This window comes from Cibotium barometz, chromosome 5, assembly GCF_041138505.1.
Source record: "Cibotium barometz isolate CiBa-2024 chromosome 5, ASM4113850v1, whole genome shotgun sequence".
NCBI lineage: Eukaryota > Viridiplantae > Streptophyta > Polypodiopsida > Cyatheales > Cibotiaceae > Cibotium > Cibotium barometz.
The window spans coordinates 11871363-11890700 of record NC_141050.1 but is presented as its reverse complement, the minus strand read 5'-3'; the positions used below and the strand labels follow the sequence as shown (position 1 = coordinate 11890700).

The following is a 19338-nucleotide window of genomic DNA, read 5'->3' as shown; positions in this document are numbered from 1 at the left end:
CATATATATACACACACACACATATATATATATATACACACACACACATATATATATATACACACACACACACACACACATATATATATATGTATATATATATATATATGTATATATATATACATACATACATACATTTTTTTTTCCCCTGAAAAGATCCTTCTATTAGTTAAAAGAGTTCTGCCCGAAGGCTACAAACTACCCTCCAAGGGGCAAAATACAAAGCATAGGGGATACATGTCCCATAGAAGGAAAATAAAACCCACCCACTCCCTACCTAGGCAATCTCATACAATGGGGGAGGGGGGGGAGAAGAGCCAAACAGGTGGCTGGTACTGCCAGCGGATCGTGCCGCTGGCCTCCAAGAAGAAGGGGCCATCTCTCCGGAGGTGGAGAAAAGCCGCTCGACGTCGCTGTATCCGGTCAGAACTGCCCTGTATCTGATCATACTGCCCCCGCAGAGTGTGTACAAGCTCTAGCCAGAATGTCCGGACCACCTCTGCAGGTGGGGTCCTCCTGTCCTCAAAAGCACAAGTGCAGCGTGCTTTCCAGATGCACCAAGCCGCTACACTGCTGATCAACTCCCAACGCTGAGGCCGATCCCTGCTCCACTGCTGGTCGCAAAAGTCTGGGACGGAAGTCACAGTGGTCCTGCCTCCCTGGGCAGTAATCGCTATACTGTCTGCTTCCGTCTCATATCCCATGGCCGGGCCAGACTCCGTGCCCCAAGCCACCGCCCCCCATGTGTAGATACTCTGTGTGGGGCCAGCCATCAATCGTAAAACCCTACACCACACCTGCTGTGCCGCTGGGCAGTCCCATATGCAGTGGCGCTGTGTCTCCCGAGCGTGGCCACAGCAAGGGCAGGCTGCAGACAGTCCGCCAAAAGCCAGCCACACTCCGACTGCCGTCCCTCTGTGTGCCAGTAACCAAATGAATAAGGTGATGCACCTGGGCCGCTGACATCCCCAGAGTCTGTCCCAGAAGTCTGTGAGGAACGCCCGGTCGATGCCCTGTCGATGCCAATACTCCGCTGCCGCGGGCGTGATGCCTATCTGCGCAGTCTGTATGTGTCTCCCCAGATGGGCTGAATACTGAAAGAATGGTGTCCCAGGGCTATCTATCGCTGTGAAAGGGTCTCGCCAAAGCCACTCCCCAGGATCCCACTGAAGTCGAGAGAGCGGACGGCTCTGCCAAGCCCAAAGCCGCCAGGCCAGCTCGTCTGCCACCGCTGCTGGATCCGGATCAACAGCCCACTTTTTGCCGATGGCTCCTACAATCCGCACTCTCTGGAAGTGACACTGAAGGACAACCTCTGGCTCCTCTGCAGTCCGTCGAAGTCGGCCTCCCTCAACCACCTCAAAGCAAAGACATCCTATGGTCTCTGAAGAACCCCGAACTGCGATGAGGATCTTGTGTCGCGTGAATGCCCCCATCCACTGAGGTGCGGCAGAGGGCTCGTCCAGCTGGGTCCAAGCCGCAGGGATAGCCATCTCAATCTCTGTACACATCTGGAGTGCCCCTCTCATCCCTGTCAGCCGCTCCCCCTGCATCTGTGGGGATAGCCGCCTAAAGTGCTGCCAGTCGCCCAGACTCCTGGCTGGTCCAGAGTCCATCGCTCCCCACGAGAGATGAGGTCGAGCCCCAAGCATATGTCCCTCCTCCGCCGTCACCAGCGGGCTCCAAATCAGAGGCTGTCTGGCGTACTCCTCCAGGGTCTCCGGTGCCCGCTGGAATATGGCTGGCCGGAGCGCCTCCCAAGCTCGTAGCAGGCTGCCGAAAAATCTGTCCTCGAATCGGCAGCTCAGCCCCACCCGTCTGACATCCAAAAAAATCCACCGTACCCCTGGTCTCCAGGGTCCACCGTGGACTGGGGTCCTCCCATGAATCCTCTGCAGCAGAAATTGCTTCCAGGGCTCCCTGCCTGGAAGGAGACCTCTGACAATAAGCTTCCCCAGCAAAGCTCTGCTCTGGCAAACTGGATCCACGAGGCCTAGCCCCCCGCGTGACGTGGGAAGAATAATCACTGGCCATGCAACCTTGGCCCTGGCCGGCCGACCACCCCCCCCCAGACCATAAAAAGTTCCGGATCAACCGCTGAACCTAACCCAGACATGATCTAGAGAAAACCCAACAGGAGGTGATGTACCACATCGTCGCAAGGAGAACCTGGTTGGCCACCACCACGCGGCCGGCCATACATACATACATACATACATATATATATATATATTATACGTATATATACACATACATACATACATACATACATACATATATATATATATATATATATATATATATATACACACACACACACACACATACATACATACATACATAGATATATATGTATGTATGTATGTATGTATGTATGTATGTATATATATACATACATACATACATACATATGTATGTATGTATGTATGTATGTATACGTATATATATATATATATATATATATATATATATATATATACACACACACACACACACATACATACACACATACATAGATATATATGTATGTATGTATGTATGTATGTATATATGTATGTATGTATGTATGTATATACATACATACATACATACATAGATATATATATGTATGTATATATGTATGTATGTATGTATATATATACATATATACATACATATATATCTATGTATGTATGTATGTATGTATGTATGTATAGATGTATATATACATACATCTCTATATACACCACAAAACATATAGTTTTGTGGTGTATATAGAGTCATGCAAAGCATTTGATCATTTTATGTGCCTTTATCTTCACATAAACACAAACCAAAACATTAATGCAAAATTGAAAAGAAGAAATCTAAAACAAATATTGCATTACCTTGAACTTGTACTTGACTAAAGAAAGACTCTTTGCACTCAGGTTGCATATGAGTGAGAGTGTTATCTTTCATGCCCATCAGAATATTTTAATGCAACCTTTTAGCTTGTGCATTAAATCGTAAGACTACTACATCGATGCTTTGGTTGAGTACCAACCTTTTAAGGAACTTGTATTCTTGCAATAATGCAAGAAATTCCTTACATTAAGTCATTTATCAATGTCTTAGTTGTCTCATTGATTAAGGACCTTGTATGCCTTTAGAAGGCAAGCGAATCCTTATCCAAAAACATGAAGCATTGGGCGTTCACTTTGATGTCTTGGGAGGCCAACTTATTAAGAAAATTTGATTCTTGCATGATGCAAGAAACTCCTTACTTGAAGTGAACTTTGGGCCTACACATCAAGATGGTGGCTGTTGTGCAACCAATTAAGGAACTTTTAGGTTTGCACCAATCCTTACAATATTCCTAAACATTGATTCCATGGTTCTCCCTTGTCTTAGTATGGAGATTTTGATCATGTCATAATTAAGGAACTTTTATTCTTACATAAATGCAAGAATTTCCTTATTCCTACATTCACTTAGAAGTTCATTAGACCAAGTCATAATGTAACTACATATACGTGTGGAATACTTTACCATTGCATAGTAGGTGGTCATCATGCATGAATGCTACCTTGTTAAATCTTACCGATTAGACTATGTAGTCATTGCCAACTCTCTCTCTCTCTCTCTCTCTCTCTCTCTCTCTCTCTCTCTCTCTCTCTCTATATATATATATATATATATATATATATACATACCGGAGAACCTATTGCTTTGAATGATCACCAATTACATGTCCAAATGCATAATTTATGCTTCTATCCATGTTTCTCAAACAGGTAAATAGGTAAGATTATTTCACTTTGGACTTCAATTTCTATATATTTCCTTTCATTATTGCATGGAAACAAAATGATGCATGCATTTGTTAGATTACCGGGAGTAAATGGTTCTCTATAGCATATAGTCATGAGAGTACAATCATGATTCACAAGTGTGCTCATTATAGAGATTCCTTTAAGTTCAAACTAACTCTAACAAAAGAGCTAACATCCATGGGCTTTTCTCGCTTCAAAGATAGATTTTTTTTCATGGTGGTCAGGACCTTGGATAATAGGAAATCTATAATAATGCAAGAAAGACATGAATGAATCACATGTTTGTTTTACCATATGAAGGGCACATGGAATTCAAGCCATAACAAGCAATAGAATTTGCCTTCTATTGGCCCAACATGCAATGGTGAAAAGATCCCATGCTCTATAAAAGAGGATTTCAAAAGTCTCGGATAGAAATCTAAGGATAACAAGTCTATTTGAGCAAAGACTATTATAGAAATTAGGAGAACAAAGATCAATTTTGCTTGTGCCTATCACCTCTAAAAGATGGACTTAGCAAAATTATAAATGAAGTGATTTTAAGTATGCTCAAGAATAATGTGGGTCACAAGTTTAATGGGAACCAAGATCTTCATAAAATGATGCGATCGAACCAAAATAAGGTTAATGATGAATGTCACAAGCTTCCTCATAATCTATGATACAAGTCTTGTTATTGCAACTACTAGCATGTGTGCATGGCAAAAGATAGCTTTTCGAGGATACAAGAAGCTATGATTATTGTACCATAAAAGTAGATAAAGTTGTAACTATGTATCGAAGGTCTTTCATTCTTCAGAATGATTGTCTTTTCACATGTTTTTTTTGTTGAACATAATGAGCATTTAAGGGCAGCTTGAAAGCATTGTAGTGCTACAAAGGCTTGTCCTAATGATAAAAAAGAGTAAAATCCCCTTGGAAAATAAATGTTAAGAGGGCCATGTTATCTTATGAGAAGGACTATTGTTCCTTAAAAGCATAAGGTGCAACATGCTTGGCCTAGTTACTATGTCTCTTTAGCATGAATTCCTCTAGAATCTTGATTGCAAAGTCTTTGCATGAGGGGACCACTTCATGGCCTTGTGAAGACCCAAGTTAATGCCAAGGGATGCTACAAGAAGAGTACGACCACAAGGAAGGATCTCATGGAATATATGCACAAGAACTCTATGGAGTTATCCATGCATAAGGTTTATATATGTAGAACTCAGTATCAAGATATGCTCACACACACACACACACACACACACACACACACACACACACACACACATAAGAGCATCTATTCACACAAAGGCCTTCGTACTGAGTTTCTATCAAACCTCTGGAGATGCAGGGCAGACCCAACCATAGTGAAGTCTAGCACTAAGGTAAGTAACAATAGAAAGAATTAGTACAACAAATAAGTAGATAGGGGGAATGCACCGCTACAGATAGAACGAGTTTGCACACCTCGAGGTCGATATACAAGAAATGCCAATTACAACAGAGCATGTAATCCAAAAACCATGTACATAAACATCCTAGAACCTATTTCTTGGATAATAATCTAGCATATCTTCTTATTTCTAACTTTTTACTACTTTCACGGTTCACCAAAGCGAAGAGAATTGTGCTTCATATGAAAGCTCATATGAAGAATCACGTTTGCTAGAGGTACTATAAGTTGGGGGCTCTTTTTTTGCTTCTAGAATAGGCAGTAACGTAGAAATAGAGGGTAAATCTGGGTGAGGTATGGGCATAGTTGAAGTTAAGGGTAGAGATGGGAAAGGATCCTTCTATCTTTATAGCTTGATGACCTAGGAGGGATCCCACAAATCTCTCTTTTTTTTTTCCCCGTAATGGTTGGATGGTTAGATTAAGGAAATATAATACAAAGCAAAGGTCGCATGACCAACAATACAAACATGGACATAGAGGCCATCAGACCGCACATACTAAAAGGCCAGATGAGGCATGCACACAGTACGAAGAGCCTGTAACCAGGGGATAGCTGCTCCTTGGTGATGACATGTGCATCAATCAGAGAAGAAACTTGCCAAAGCAATAGACCACGAACACGCTGGACATGGCGAGTGATGGTTGGGGGATTGCCTGTAGCCACTGCCCTTCAACGTCGGAGTCTTTCAAATGGGAAATGTTTCTTCTGCCAGACTTGTTTAGAAACTAGTCGGCATAGGTTTATTTCTTGCCCGGTGGCTCGCCAGATATGGGGTTTCATCTCAGCAGTGTGGCAAATGGTGTCTGGACACACTTTGTCACCCAAGCAATGGGTGTTTGGACATGTTCAGCCTGGGGACAACTTTCAGCAATATCAAGTTTTCTTTGTTTTCTTTCGATGGGTGGGTCTTTGGCATAATTGGCTCATGCGAAATGCCTTCATGTTTGATTCACAATCCCACAAATCTCTCTCTCTCTCTCTCTCTCTCTCTCTCTCTCTCTCAAAGGATGGCTTTATCATTCACCCGAGATATATGGATACACATATCACACAGCCAAAGATGTGCCACCATAGGATGGATAAATACATCCTCTCACTAGTTGCGGATTGAGACGAGTAGATATGGCCCACACCAGCATATGTTGCAGAGTGATGTACTTCATGTGGATCTCAAGAATGAAGAGTCCTAGGCGTCCCTGATCATTGTAGTCTTATCACTTTCCCTAGCCGTTCAAAACCCTCCCTAAATATGTAATGAAATCTCCGATGGATCTCATAGTATACTAGGCATCTGCATATGTAGTGCCTCAGTCTCTAGCTCGAAGTGAGATAACTAGCAAATACATTGTTCTCTTGGATTGCAGTGCCTCCCATATGTGCGCCCAGAACTGTGAAAGGAAAGCATGGGACAAAGCAGCATGCAACCAAGCACGAAGTTCTGTCGATTGAGAGCTCTGTTGGCGGAGCAAGATATGTCTGCCAATCTGGACAGTGTTGGGGTAAAGGCATTATGCCCACCTTATAGTGTGTACAAGCCCATAAGTTATAGTACATAGTACACTTAGTACTTTTAATGTACTAAGTGCACTATGTGTACTAGTGCAATATACATGTGTGATAGGGGAGTCACACACTCTCATCTTGATGAGTTGACTTATCCCCACAACTCTTTCTCTCTCTCCCTTGCTTCTCTCTGTGTATGTCTCCCACATGAACTCTAACCCTAATTCTCTCTCCCATTCAACTGGTATCAGAGCTATGGTCATTCCCTCCCCTCCCTCTTGATAGCATCTCAGGCTGTGGAGCAGGTGCTTCCAGATAGCATCTTCGGCCAGCATAGAACAGTGAAGCTAGACGGCTGCAGGATGGCCAGCATAGAACAGTGAAGCTAGACGGCTGGCTTTCAAGCGTTGGGTGGCGCACCAGGAAGGGGGCGAACCTTCAACAAGAACGCCTTTACGCACTCTTCACAGCCACGCGTCAGCGCCTTGCCACCCACAAGACAGCGTTGCAGGCAGCAACGCGCTGGGCGTAGGCTGGCTGCTGGGCGTGAGCGAGCGCATCGTAGCGAACCAACAGGCGAAGGCGGCGGCAACTTTGAAGTCGGCAGCAACATACGGGCCTTCACAGACAGATTGGACTCGGCCTCGCGAGTGTTGCCCGCATCACAGCTGGCTTCTGTGCTGCCCGTGTGGCTGTAATCGATTTGCTTGTCGTTTCGGCTTCCAAGCTCCTGCATCGCGAGCCCAACTGCCTGCACGTGGCTGTGGAGCCCACCTGCTTTGTGGGCGACTTGCATGGCCAATTCCATGATTTCGTCCATCTCCTCGACATGGCGGGCCCCCCTTCGCCCTCCCGCATCTTCGTGTTCAATGAAGACTACGTCGACCACGGCGCTTGGGGTCTCGAGACCTTCCTTTTGCTTCTAGCTTGGAAGGTAGTAGCTTGATTGGAGCAGCCATCAAATCTGCAGCAAGGATCACCTCCAAGAACCTGCACAACAGCAGCATCATCAGCACGACTCCTCCCTTTCTGCAACATTAATCAGAAAATTTCAGAGGTACATGCTTCAATTTTTTTTTTGGGACTTGCAATTGAGCAGGTACAATCATCAATTGAGCAGGTACAGGTGCCGAATTTCTCAATTTTTGAGCAAAATTGGCAAAATTGGGTGACATTGGTCACAACAAGGATCAATTTGCAAGAAATTGGATGTCGAAATTTGGGGCTTTTGATGTAATTGTGCAATTAAGCATTCATACATGCTGTATGATGTGAGAAATCGCACATTCGGGCAAAATTGCAGCAAATTGCAGTGCAAATCAAGGGGCTTTTGTGCCGATTGGATTGATTTACATGCAGGCAATCGCATTTGATGCTTTGGGCAATGTGTTGATGCCTGTCAAGCACTCAATGTGCCTGTAAATCAAGGGGCTTTCATGTATTGAATGTATATGTGGCCAAGGGGAAGCACCGTGAAGACTCTGGATGCCTTCATGTGCGTCAATGTACCATGTATGATCAGCAATTGATCTTAAATCAAGGGGCTTTTCAAGATCGTATGCTTGTTGAGCTTGGCAAAGCAGCACGCCAGACATTTATGCCTTGAATCCTCAGAAATCAGCTTGCAGTCAAGGGGCTTTTGCCCAATTTCTGTTCGGGACTGTTGTATGCAGTGTTCGGGACTGTAAAAGTCTGATTTTCACTCATTTGGACAGCCAGGAGAGCATTTATTGCTGCTGTACTTGTTGGTACAGATTTGGTACAGCTTTGTACAAGTTTTGGCATGGCTGCACATTGATTTGCATGAGGAAAAGGCTCAATTTCAGCTGCTGTACTTGCCGGTACAGGTTTGGTACATCATTGGTGAGCACTTAGTACTGCTGTAAAGTACTTTGGAAGGGCAACAGAGCACATTTAAGGTGCTGTCCTAAATCTGCAGCAACCAGATTTTGATGATTTCATCACATACAGTGGGAGAAAAGTTGCATTTGTGCTTCCGCAGTGGGAGATAAAGCTTGGGAGAACAACTGTGAGCACTTTGTGTGCTTTTGGTGCAGTGTTTGCACATTTTGCAGGGAGTCAGACATTGACAGGTTGCATATTGCTATGGCAACCACAGGTCAGAGCTCTTCATTGCTTCACATCAAGAAGCTTGAAGGCTCACATAACTATGACATTTGGCAAACCCAGTGCTATAATGTGTTGCTCCAAAAGAAGCAGCACAAGCCTATCAAAGAAAGGGGTGTAATGCCCGCTTCTCTTACTGCTGAAGAGTGGGAAGATATGGATGAGCTAGCTAGATCCACCATCATGTTGTCTGTCAGACACTTTACTTTTCAGCATTCGTGAAGAGAAGACAGCTTGGGGAATGTGGCAAAGATTGCAGGACTTGTATGCCCAGCAAAGTGCCTCAAGCAAAGTGTATTGGTTGAAGAAACTCATAGGTCTTCAGATGAAGGAAGGGGCGTCTATGGCAGCCCATCTAAATGAGTTTAATGGTATTGTCAGCCAAGTTATAAATCAAAAGTTGGCAATGGACGATGAGTTCAAAGCCACTTTTCTCTTATGCACTTTGCCAGAGAGTTGGGACACATTCAGGACAACCACTAGCAATTCGAATGCTATGCTGTCATATGCAGATGTTGAGGGTGCTCTTCTTCAAGAAGAGATGAACAGGAAAAACAACTCTGTTGGAAAGTCCAATGCAATGAATGCACGTGGGAGATCCCAGCAAAGGGGTAAAAGCCAAGAACGGGGAAGGAGCAAGTCCCGCTCCAAAAAGGATTTGGAATGCCATTATTGTGGCAAGAAGGGACACATCAAAAAGCAATGCTACAAATGGAAAAATGATCAAAAGGAAAAGGGAAAAGGCAACAGTAACAGCCTCTTAGTTAGCTTTCTGCATTGAAATGGATGAATTCCCCTTCTACTTAGATTCTGGCCCACAACTTGTGGACAAGCTCAGCACAGAAGTATCTTTGGGAACCACTACTGAAACCAATCTTTTATCTCACTCTTCCAGCCCTCATGGGATCTGCAGGTGACCAGCTCTTTAGTGTACATAGATGTGCAGATGTACTCGGTAGAAAGACTGCAAGAAGTGACTTAGTCATGATCTAATTGCACAAACAAGTTGTTCCCAAAATTCCACATGACCAAAAATTGAAAGCACGAGCAAAATTCCAACGTGATTTTCAGAATATTTAATATTCATACCTTGCAAGTTCACCGTCCAATCTCTTGGCCCTTTCCACAAAACTTTCTACACACCTCATGACAGCAACATTCTTTGCCACGCCCCAGGTTCTCCCTTGTTGCCCACGCAACGACCTGGAGAAGGCACCAACATAAGAGAAACACGAAATTGCATAGCACATGCAAAAAAGACTTCTGCAAAAAAGCAGAGTGTACATGTTCTTATTTTCTGCGCTTTCATGTGCAGAACTGGCCTCTCTTTGGGTATTCGCCATTAGCCTACATGCATCTTCCAACGCAAGTTTTGCTAGACTATATGTTGCACATTCATTATCCACCAGACTATTCCCATGCATCAATCTACTGGGTAGTGGCGGAATAAGCTGCTGCATCAACTGTGTAGTTAATTTCAGTCTTCTCTTTGCTCTAAAACCACTTGATATGTTGTCTTTAAGAACATCACTATCATCCTGTAGAAAGCAGGTGACAAATGAGGAAAAGGCTGTGCGCGCCATTTTTTGACCACACAAACAAACTAATCTACTGCTAATTTAGAATACTCAAAATTAAGTACCTTGTCGGGTAGACGATTTGCTGCGTTAGCCCACGCCAGCTCGGCATCGCTGCAACATAAGCCACTCCAAGGCAATGTGAGCTAAAGACACAACATGTGTGCATGGGTGCATGTAAGTGGGAATTGAAAGACTGCTATAATAACTGCAGACAAAGACATTACAGGAAAGCACAACTCTCCAAATGCCAACCTGGTGGACGGAAGACTATTTCTCGGTTGGCTCGCTGCCATATGCCAGGGTATGAGCAGAGGTACTGGCTTCTTCCTTTTCTTTGGGTGGACTGTTACGACACCATGCGGGCTTGTTTTGGAAGGAGAGACTTGATGCTGAGATAACTGATTTGAAGCAGCAATATGACCCTTTATCCCAGGTTTGGCCTCTTCAACCTTGAAATCTGGATCTCCCTTTCCAAGAGAAACATGGGTTATCTCGATCACCAGATGCAACAGATTGTGCCTGTTTGTTCACCAGGGAAATATGTGAAGAAGTTATAAGCTTTCCATGGGAACTAGAATTGTCATGCCTTAGCTCTTGAGAAGGTAACACCTGATCATTACTATGTCCTGAGTGCAGCCTGATTTTATGCAGTGCCTCAACATCACATTCTACAACTAAATCGGCGCCTTTATCTGTGCATGTCGATGAAACGGCATTGACAACACTATTTGCAACATGCTTTGGCAGCTGCAAACCTCGCTGACTTAGATACTCTGAATCAAGGGCTCTCTGTTGCTGAATCTCTTTTAGGTGCATTAATGATTTATATTTTTGTTTTTCTGTGAGTGCATCTGCATCTTGCTGACCTAAAGACACCTTAGGTAGATACCCATGTATTGGAGGGCCATCTAAGGACTTCAGGAGAGCTTCATTCGGTTTGCCAATAGCCTTCACAGCCAAGTTGGGTGATGTTGTAGTGGCCCAAGCAGCACCAGGTGTTGGTTCTTTGAATGTGTGATGAAACGAGGAGCCTTCAAGTATTATACTTCTCTGTTGCTGTAGATACTGGCTTTGCGCAGAAAGTCCAAATGATGCCTCTGCTCCTCTCATTTGAGAATCTGCTTGTGAAGGGACAAGATTCGAGGTTTTTGACCCCGTGAGCTCAACCTCGTCTTCACATTGGCCTCCTGAATGCAAAGAGTAGGACCTATTGCCATTCATCAGAGATAGCGATTGTCTCCTCTGTCTCTGCAAGTCTGCAAGTAGGCTTGTACTTGCGGACCCGCTTGCTTCGGAGGTATGAGATGATTGTTTCTCTTGATTGTTGTGCTCCACAGAAACGCTTTGGCTTCCAGCTCCGAACTTAGGAGGTGAGGAGCCATCTTCAAGACCAGTGCTGGGCTTCCTTGAAATCATTTGTGGCCTTTGCATTGGCTGCGTTGTCGCATTTCCTCCTGCATAACCACCCACTTGTGCACTGCTAGATTGAGGCTGATCAGACTCCACAACTCCAGGAAAAAATTTCTCTGGACCCCCCGAATTTTTGGAATGCTCTGACAGAAACGTTTTTAAGGTGGTAAGCAATCCTGCAAGATTCGCAGTTTGCTCTATTTCCCAACTGTTTCAGGGCCATATTGATTATTTGCTGGTTTTGCAACACGCGCAAACTGCTACTATCATTAGTTGCCTGTCGATATCCAGTTGAGAGCTTCCCTTCACTATCCCCAGCACTATGAAAAGGCTGCCTGGAAGACTCAGAAACTGACGAACTTCCCATGCAAACTAGCTAAGGGTTCGTCATCAAGACTGCCTGTCTGGAGATGTTCAGTGCCACAAAGAGAATTCCCTCCAGATTTCACACTCCCTTGAGACACTCTAGATCTCTCAAGATGTGCAGAAGGAAAGCTAGAAGGTGCTAAAGTTTCAGATTCTGCCGACTCTTTAGAAAAGGAGGATGAATTAGAGAGAACAGAAGATGGTCTTCCATTATTTTGCAAAAGCATGCCATTCAATTGAGTGCCGCCTATCCCCTGATTGAGGTCAGCCTTATTCTTCACTAAACTTTCATGAACAGAACCACCACACAGTGGTGCCACGTAGAACTTCTTACCTTCTAAGTTAGAAGTAGGTCCTTTTCGAACCAACCCATCTCTCAGAGGGGACATCCTCATACCTGCACTACCAGCCTGCGGCATGTTTTGAGGCACGTTTGAAGGTCCAAACCCTAGTTTGACATGCTGAGGAGACAAGGGGCTGGATGGACGGCTGTGCCTAAGGTGAGCTAAGGAAACATTCGTGGCATTTGGATCCATGTGCTGTTGAGATATTCTCTGTTCGTCCACGAGAGAGCCCTGAACATCAAGAATTCAAGTTCCTCATAAGAATCTGCACTTGAAGGTGTGAAACAAAACACACACAAACATCGGAGATTTGTAGTTTATCTTGATGCTTACCAATGAGACACCACACAATACTAATCAACAAAGTTGATACCTGATGATTTTGCCCATTATCATTGTCATTCAAAATCATGGTAGCTGTTCCTCCACCAAAAGCATTGACGGAACTAGCAAAATGTTGACTATTCGCTTGATCAGAATGTTTTTGTATTTGTTGAGAAACACCTTCCCGCCCCAAAAATCGTGTCTCATGGGTTCCTCGACTACCTGCATTAGCCTGGCCACTTGTGCTGTTTGGGTTACTTGATGCTGCTTGCGCATCAAGTTGAGCTTCCACAGCCATCTTCTCTTGCTGAAAGCTGTGGTTCCAAACGCTACCACTCCCAACCTTTTTCAAAGGCTCGCACATAGTGTCGAGACCACATACAGACTCCTGGATTGAAACATGCCTTTTCCAAAAACCATGGGAAACCCGATCCGACTCTGAGAGAGACAATGTTGTCAGCTCTGATACAGCAGCCCTATCATTACTCTCTTGATTCTGATTGGACAAAGAACTACGGCCTGCTATTTTCATTGGAGGCACTCTCCCGTCCAAAGGAGTGCTTCGCAAACTGTTAAACACCCCCTGATTGCTGTCTGAAGGGGAAACTGAAGAAGATGAGTTCTGAACCATGTGTGTTGCCTGTAGTGCTGCTTTGTTACCCCAAATGTCATGCTTGGCATCAGAAGTTTGGTGTGAATGGTAGGCAGCACTCTGGCCTACTTGGTGGGGTTGCATAGCACTCCATGCTTACACGTTTGCCATCATCCCCATCCATGTTAATCCTGGTGGCTGCTTCTCCTACTGCTGTGGTGAACCTCTGATGCTGCTTAAAACCAGCAGCATTATCAGCATGAATCCTTCCAGATTGGTAGGAGTCATTCCTACTTCTTGCCCCCAGACTGCTCAGACTTCCACTCTGTGATGTGTTTCTATCAGGTGTTGAAATACTTTGCGACAAAGAATGCATGGCTTCAGAGAAGCTTGGCTTTGATGCATCTCGCTTCTGTGCAAGAGACTCCCAGCTTCTTTGCTGATTAAGCTGGAGTCCTTGGAAATGCTGCTGACTCTGCGATAGTAAGTTTATTTGATGCAGGTCATTGTCCAAACCATGAACAAGTTGTTCACCCCCATATTGAGAGTTTTGAACAGGTGATTTCGCATGCCCTTGATGTTTGTTTCTAGGCTCAATGCTGGACTCATTCATTTTATCAGCTTGGAACATAGGCTTCCCTATTGATGATGACATAAGACCACCACTTTGGTACCCTGGCAAGACATTTTGTGTTTCAGCATTCTGCACAAGAGGAAAGCCACCATCCGCTTGTGAAGAAAAAGTAAGGTCTGCTGGTGACGAACCAGAATGTAAATTATGTGGTTCCACTAAATTCTGCACCATTGAAGGATCATTTGATGGCCCTTGATAATACGATGATCCATCAATAGGCCATGAAAAATTTTGTGTATTTGCAGATGGGAAAGCCGCAGCTTGGTCATCATCTTCATGCATAATCTTCGATTCTAGCTCTTTACGCAGGTAAGAGATTTTTGCCTCGTTACGACCTGCATACAAACCAGCTAGAATATCCCAAGCCTGTTTTGCTGTTTTAGCTGAACGAATATGTGGGGTGATGTTACGTTTGACAGAAAGTGCAATCAAGGCATGAGCCTGCGCATCTTTACCATCCCAACGAGCTTGTTTAGCATCTTTACCATCCCAACGATGAGCCTGCGCATCTTTACCATCCCAACGAGCTTGTTTAGCAGTGGGTAAAACAGTAGCAACAGTAGAGTGCTCGAACCTGCAACATCCTCAACAGATCCTACATCCACAGAACCTGGACGTACATCCATACCCTGCACAATGTTCCACACTCCTTTTGCAACCAAAACATGCTGCATCATGTATGCCCAAAGTGGGTAGTTGCTGTCTCCATCCAATTTGTCATCATCAGATAACATGCGACATACATCATTGCTGTTATCAGCCATGGCCACTGACTGAAACTGATGCAAAAGCTACCTGTAATGAAGCAAAGATTGAACAGAAAACAACTCGTGCTATGTAGCACGGTCCACAATAGAATACGTATGCCTGTTTTGCAAAAAACTGCACTGTTGAAATTTCTGCAAAAAATGACGAAAACACCTATGCAGAACTTGAAATGCAAAAACGGAGCCCGAAACGACCTCAGATGCGATTTCTAAGAACGCCAAGCCCTACAGGCTTATTTGCAGAGTATAGGAACTTGCAAGCGCTCGTGAAAGCTCACCTCAATCGGAGAACGTGAGTCGGAGGGTGCCGACGACGTAGCCCTGGGAGCCGATGCCTGCTCTGATATACCAATTGTTGGAATGAGGGTTGCAGGAAAGCACACAAAGCTTGGAGAAGAAGAAGCAAGAATGCACACAACACAAAGTGTTAGATTGTGTCAATGTACAAAAGATAAGTTAGCCCTAGAAGGATGGGTGTATATACGAGCCGGGGAAAAAAACCTCCTAAAGAGGGAAAAAGTGCCCGGCGGTCCTAAGTGTGTTCACACACATCACTGCCTTTATATATGGCAACAATGCAGTGCATTGCCTAGAATGCTATCGCTCATCATTTCTCACAAAACGATTATCAATAGTTGATTGCTAAAAACCAACAAGAATTCTTGGGCAATTAAGGGCAACAATCTAATTGTTTATGCGCCTTGTCGTTGTATAGAATTAAATATGACAAGCCAACAAGTGGGGCATGCTTGCAACCATTCTATTCGCCCATTTATTCGCCTAAAACCTCCCCACTCAATTGTGATTCATCGAGCCTCTTGTTTGCATGCCATCAATACATATCCCTAAGCAAAATTGCACATAGTTAACGAGCTCCATGGAATCAACATTGGGTGTCAACCTTACGCATATGAGCAATGTAAAAGGCGAATTATTCAAGAATAACAAACAATTTAGCGTCGTCATCTAGGACAATCAATCATAACAAAGGCTTGGCTATTGAAAAATAAAAGCTAAATGAGCCTCCTATGGCCATCACCTTGAACTTAAGATGGATTTGTTAGTTCACACATGTTAGTAAAAGAGGCCCTTAAAATAGGATAAATAGTCTCCACTAAGCTTACATTGAAGCTACAAGAAAAGCAATTCAATTTTTTTGTTGAGATTGATCATCACTCCATTAGACTAAAGTCTATTAAGGCATGGTTGACTAGCTAATAAAGCTAGCTAGTGAGATCAGTGGCACTTAAACATTAGTGAAAAGATTAGAGACATGATATGCACCATTTAAAAGCTCACCAAGACCAGTCAAGCACCCAACTTTAGTTAAAAATACCTCAACTCAACACCAAGGTTAGAAGGGCTCTTTAGTATGGTATATATGAGGAAGCACACCTACGTTTGCCCATAACCTTTACATGGACTTTATTTTCTGACCCCAAAACTTCTCTGAGTATAGTCTACAAGCAGCTAGTATGTGACCATCCACACTTTATCTCCTCGTAGATCCACACTTTCAAGAACAACAATTCAATTTTTTTTGTTGAGATTCATCATCGCTCCATTAGACTAAAGTCAATAAAGCATAGTTAATTGGCTAAAAAGCGTAACACTACCACTTAAAGATATTAGTGAAAAGATTAGAGACATGAGACACACCCTTTACAAGCTCACCAACGAGCTTTAGTTATAAATATATTAAGTATACCTCAACTTAACTCCAAGGTTTACAAGGGCTCTTTAGTATACTCCTCAAGGACCTCATATAATGGTATATATGAGGGAGCACACCTATGTTTGCTTAGAACCTTCACACGGACTTTATTTTGTGACCCTAAGTCTCCCCCAAGTATCTCCAGATATGATATATGTCCGCAAGTAGCTAGTATGGTTCATAGTACTTTTTGACAAGACATCCACTTATCCAATTTGCAATCACGTGTCCATCAAGCATTACTAACTTAATAGCCCCACTTGTTGAGATGTCATGGACAATATATGGGCCCAAAGTCCTCTTTTAAGTTTTAATGTGCGTTGCTTTAAAGTATACACCAAAACCAAATCTCATTTCTTGAGATCCTTGTTCTTAACATGTACATCAAGAAACTTCTTTGGCCTTCTCTTCTGGGTGTACATGCTTACTACAACTCGCAAGTATACTTCATCCAACTTTTCTAGATCATTTAGCTTGTTGCTAGATAGCTTGGCCATCCCACTCAAGTTCCTTTGCAATTTTGAGCATAGGTATCAAAAATTCGAGGGATAAGATAGCATCTAGAACAAAAACCATATTTAATGGGGTTGTTCCCAGAGCTGTCTTCTTGAATGCCAAATGGTAGAATGTAGCTCCAATTCCCAATCTATTGTAGAATTTTTGACGTTTTTTGTAACTATCATAATGTCAACTTATCCATTGTCTTGTGGGCGATGGGGAGTAGAATTTTTATACACTATCATGAACTCATCAAGTAGTTTTTGCACTATCTCATTAATGAAGTGTGTCCCCCTGTTTTGCTGACAATCTCAATTAGGAGGCTGTATCTTGAAAATACATATTAGTACAAAATTTTGGGTGTCATTCGTGCATCCTTCTTTTGCATTGCCTTGGCTTTTACCCACTTTTTCATATATTCTATTGCCACAACAATATACTAAGCTTAGATGCAATTGCTAGAGGCTGTACTGGTCCAAAAAAATCTATGCCCCACTTAGGGAAAGCCATAGCTCCCATCATTGGTTTGAGTGGCATATCATCCTTTCTCATTGAAACTTTTTCCCTTTCGCAACAATCATCACATTGTTTTAATCAAGTGATTATGCTACCCAGACTCATGTGTAGCAAACCTTCAATACCACATGACATTATTAGAGCAAATTTTGTTTGGTGATTATGCTACCCATGCTTGATGAGATTCTCTTCCAGACGATATGCCTCTTGCACAAATTCAGAGATATGTCACCTAATCACCTATCCTACAGAGCATTTGAGTCATTCAGGGCACTAGCAGTAGCAGCAGGAGATATTAAGTGTTGGTATGCATAGGCTACCTAGTGGTTTACATAGCATTGTCTTGATATGGATAGGTTGCAACCAAGGCAAGACTCATTGCTAAAGGCTTTAAGCAATAGCAGAGTATTGACTTTGATGAGATCTTTTCTCCAGTTGTCAAGATGACTACTCTGCGGTATGTTCTTGGGTTGGTTGCGAGAGAGGACATGAAACTTGTCCAAATGGATGTTAAGACAGTGTTCTTGCATGGTGACCTTCATGAGGATATCTATATGCAGTAGCCAAAAGGATTTGTTGAGAAAGGCAAGGGTAAATTGGTGTGCAAGTTAAAGAAGAGCCTTTATGGTTTGAAATAGGCACCAAGGGGGTGGTATCATAAGTTCCACTCATTTATGCTCTCTCAGGCTTACAAAAGGAGTGACACAGATCACTGTCTCTATACAAAGCAAGCTCACGATGGTAGTTTACTGATTTTAATTCTATATGTGGATGATATGCTAATTGCCGAGATAAACAATGACCATATATTTGGTATACGCATTCTGTGAGACAAAGATAAAATATTGCTTTATTAGTCTCAAGTTGAGTACATCTCCAAAGTGTTCAAGCATTTCAATATGGAGAGGGAGAAGGCATTGAGTACTCCCTTGCCTCCATATGTGAAACTAAGTCAGAATGATTGCCCAAAGTCTGATGAGGAGAAGGCTGAAATGGCAAAGGTGCCTTATTTGTCTGTTGTTGGGAGTTTGATGTATGCTATGATTGCCACACATCCAGACATTGCTTTTGCAGTGTTTAGCAGATACATGTCAAACCCTAGCAAGAAACATTGGGAGCTAATGAAGATATTTGAATGGTAGAAAGGACATGTGCATTTGTTTTGGAAGTCAAGGAACATGTATAAGTGGTTACACAGATGTGGATTACACAGATGTGGATTATACAGGAGATTTGGACAAGAGAAGGTCCACTTCGTGCTATGTTTTCACATTCACTGGAGGTGCAGTTTCATAGGCGATCTTGGTTACAAGATTGCATTACCATGTCTACTACTGAGGTTAAGTATGTTGCAGTCTCAGAGGCTTGCAAGGAAGCTTTATGGCATGCTCGTCTAGGGAGGAGACTTAGGCATAAGCATTGAGATGCCAGTGCTGTTGGGGTATAAAGTCCATATGGCCCACGGGCGCCCACATAGCATGTATATAGTCACTTCTCAATTCAATATAAACTAACCCATTAACCCTACTTCTCTGTGTGCTTCAGCTCTTGCTTCATCTGTGTGCGCTCCCGCAGCCTATTCGCAGCTCCTACACGCATCCGCAACGCTCCACAATTGGTATCAAAGCTTGGTTCTGAGCTCTCGGCACAAGAGGCATCACCCACGTGACAACAGGCTCTTGGCGGGTGGATAAGGTGAGCTTCATTCAGTCGTCGAGCAGCCGTGTA

General features: G+C 43.4%; 1 protein-coding gene and 2 pseudogenes across 3 annotated transcripts in view; all 3 read right to left on the bottom strand.

Moving 5' to 3' along the window:
• LOC147638061 (uncharacterized) overlaps positions 1-2199 on the bottom strand; it is a 12273-nt gene extending 10074 nt beyond the window's left edge. The window contains exons 1-2 of the mRNA XM_086796426.1: positions 2150-2199; positions 324-2046 (exon numbers count right to left, since the gene is read on the bottom strand). Coding sequence (XP_086652552.1) covers positions 324-2046; positions 2150-2199 — 1773 coding nt within the window. The remainder of the gene's footprint in view (positions 1-323; positions 2047-2149) is intronic.
• Positions 1-19338, bottom strand: part of LOC147638058 (putative anthocyanidin reductase) — a 258444-nt pseudogene that overhangs the window by 216054 nt on the left and 23052 nt on the right. The window lies entirely within an intron of this gene.
• LOC147638060 (uncharacterized) lies at positions 10150-13768 on the bottom strand (annotated as a pseudogene). Its single transcript, XR_015265801.1, has 4 exons — positions 12939-13768; positions 10698-12796; positions 10508-10556; positions 10150-10403 (listed from the first exon to the last, which is right to left on the bottom strand). The product of XR_015265801.1 is annotated as an uncharacterized LOC147638060 (transcript).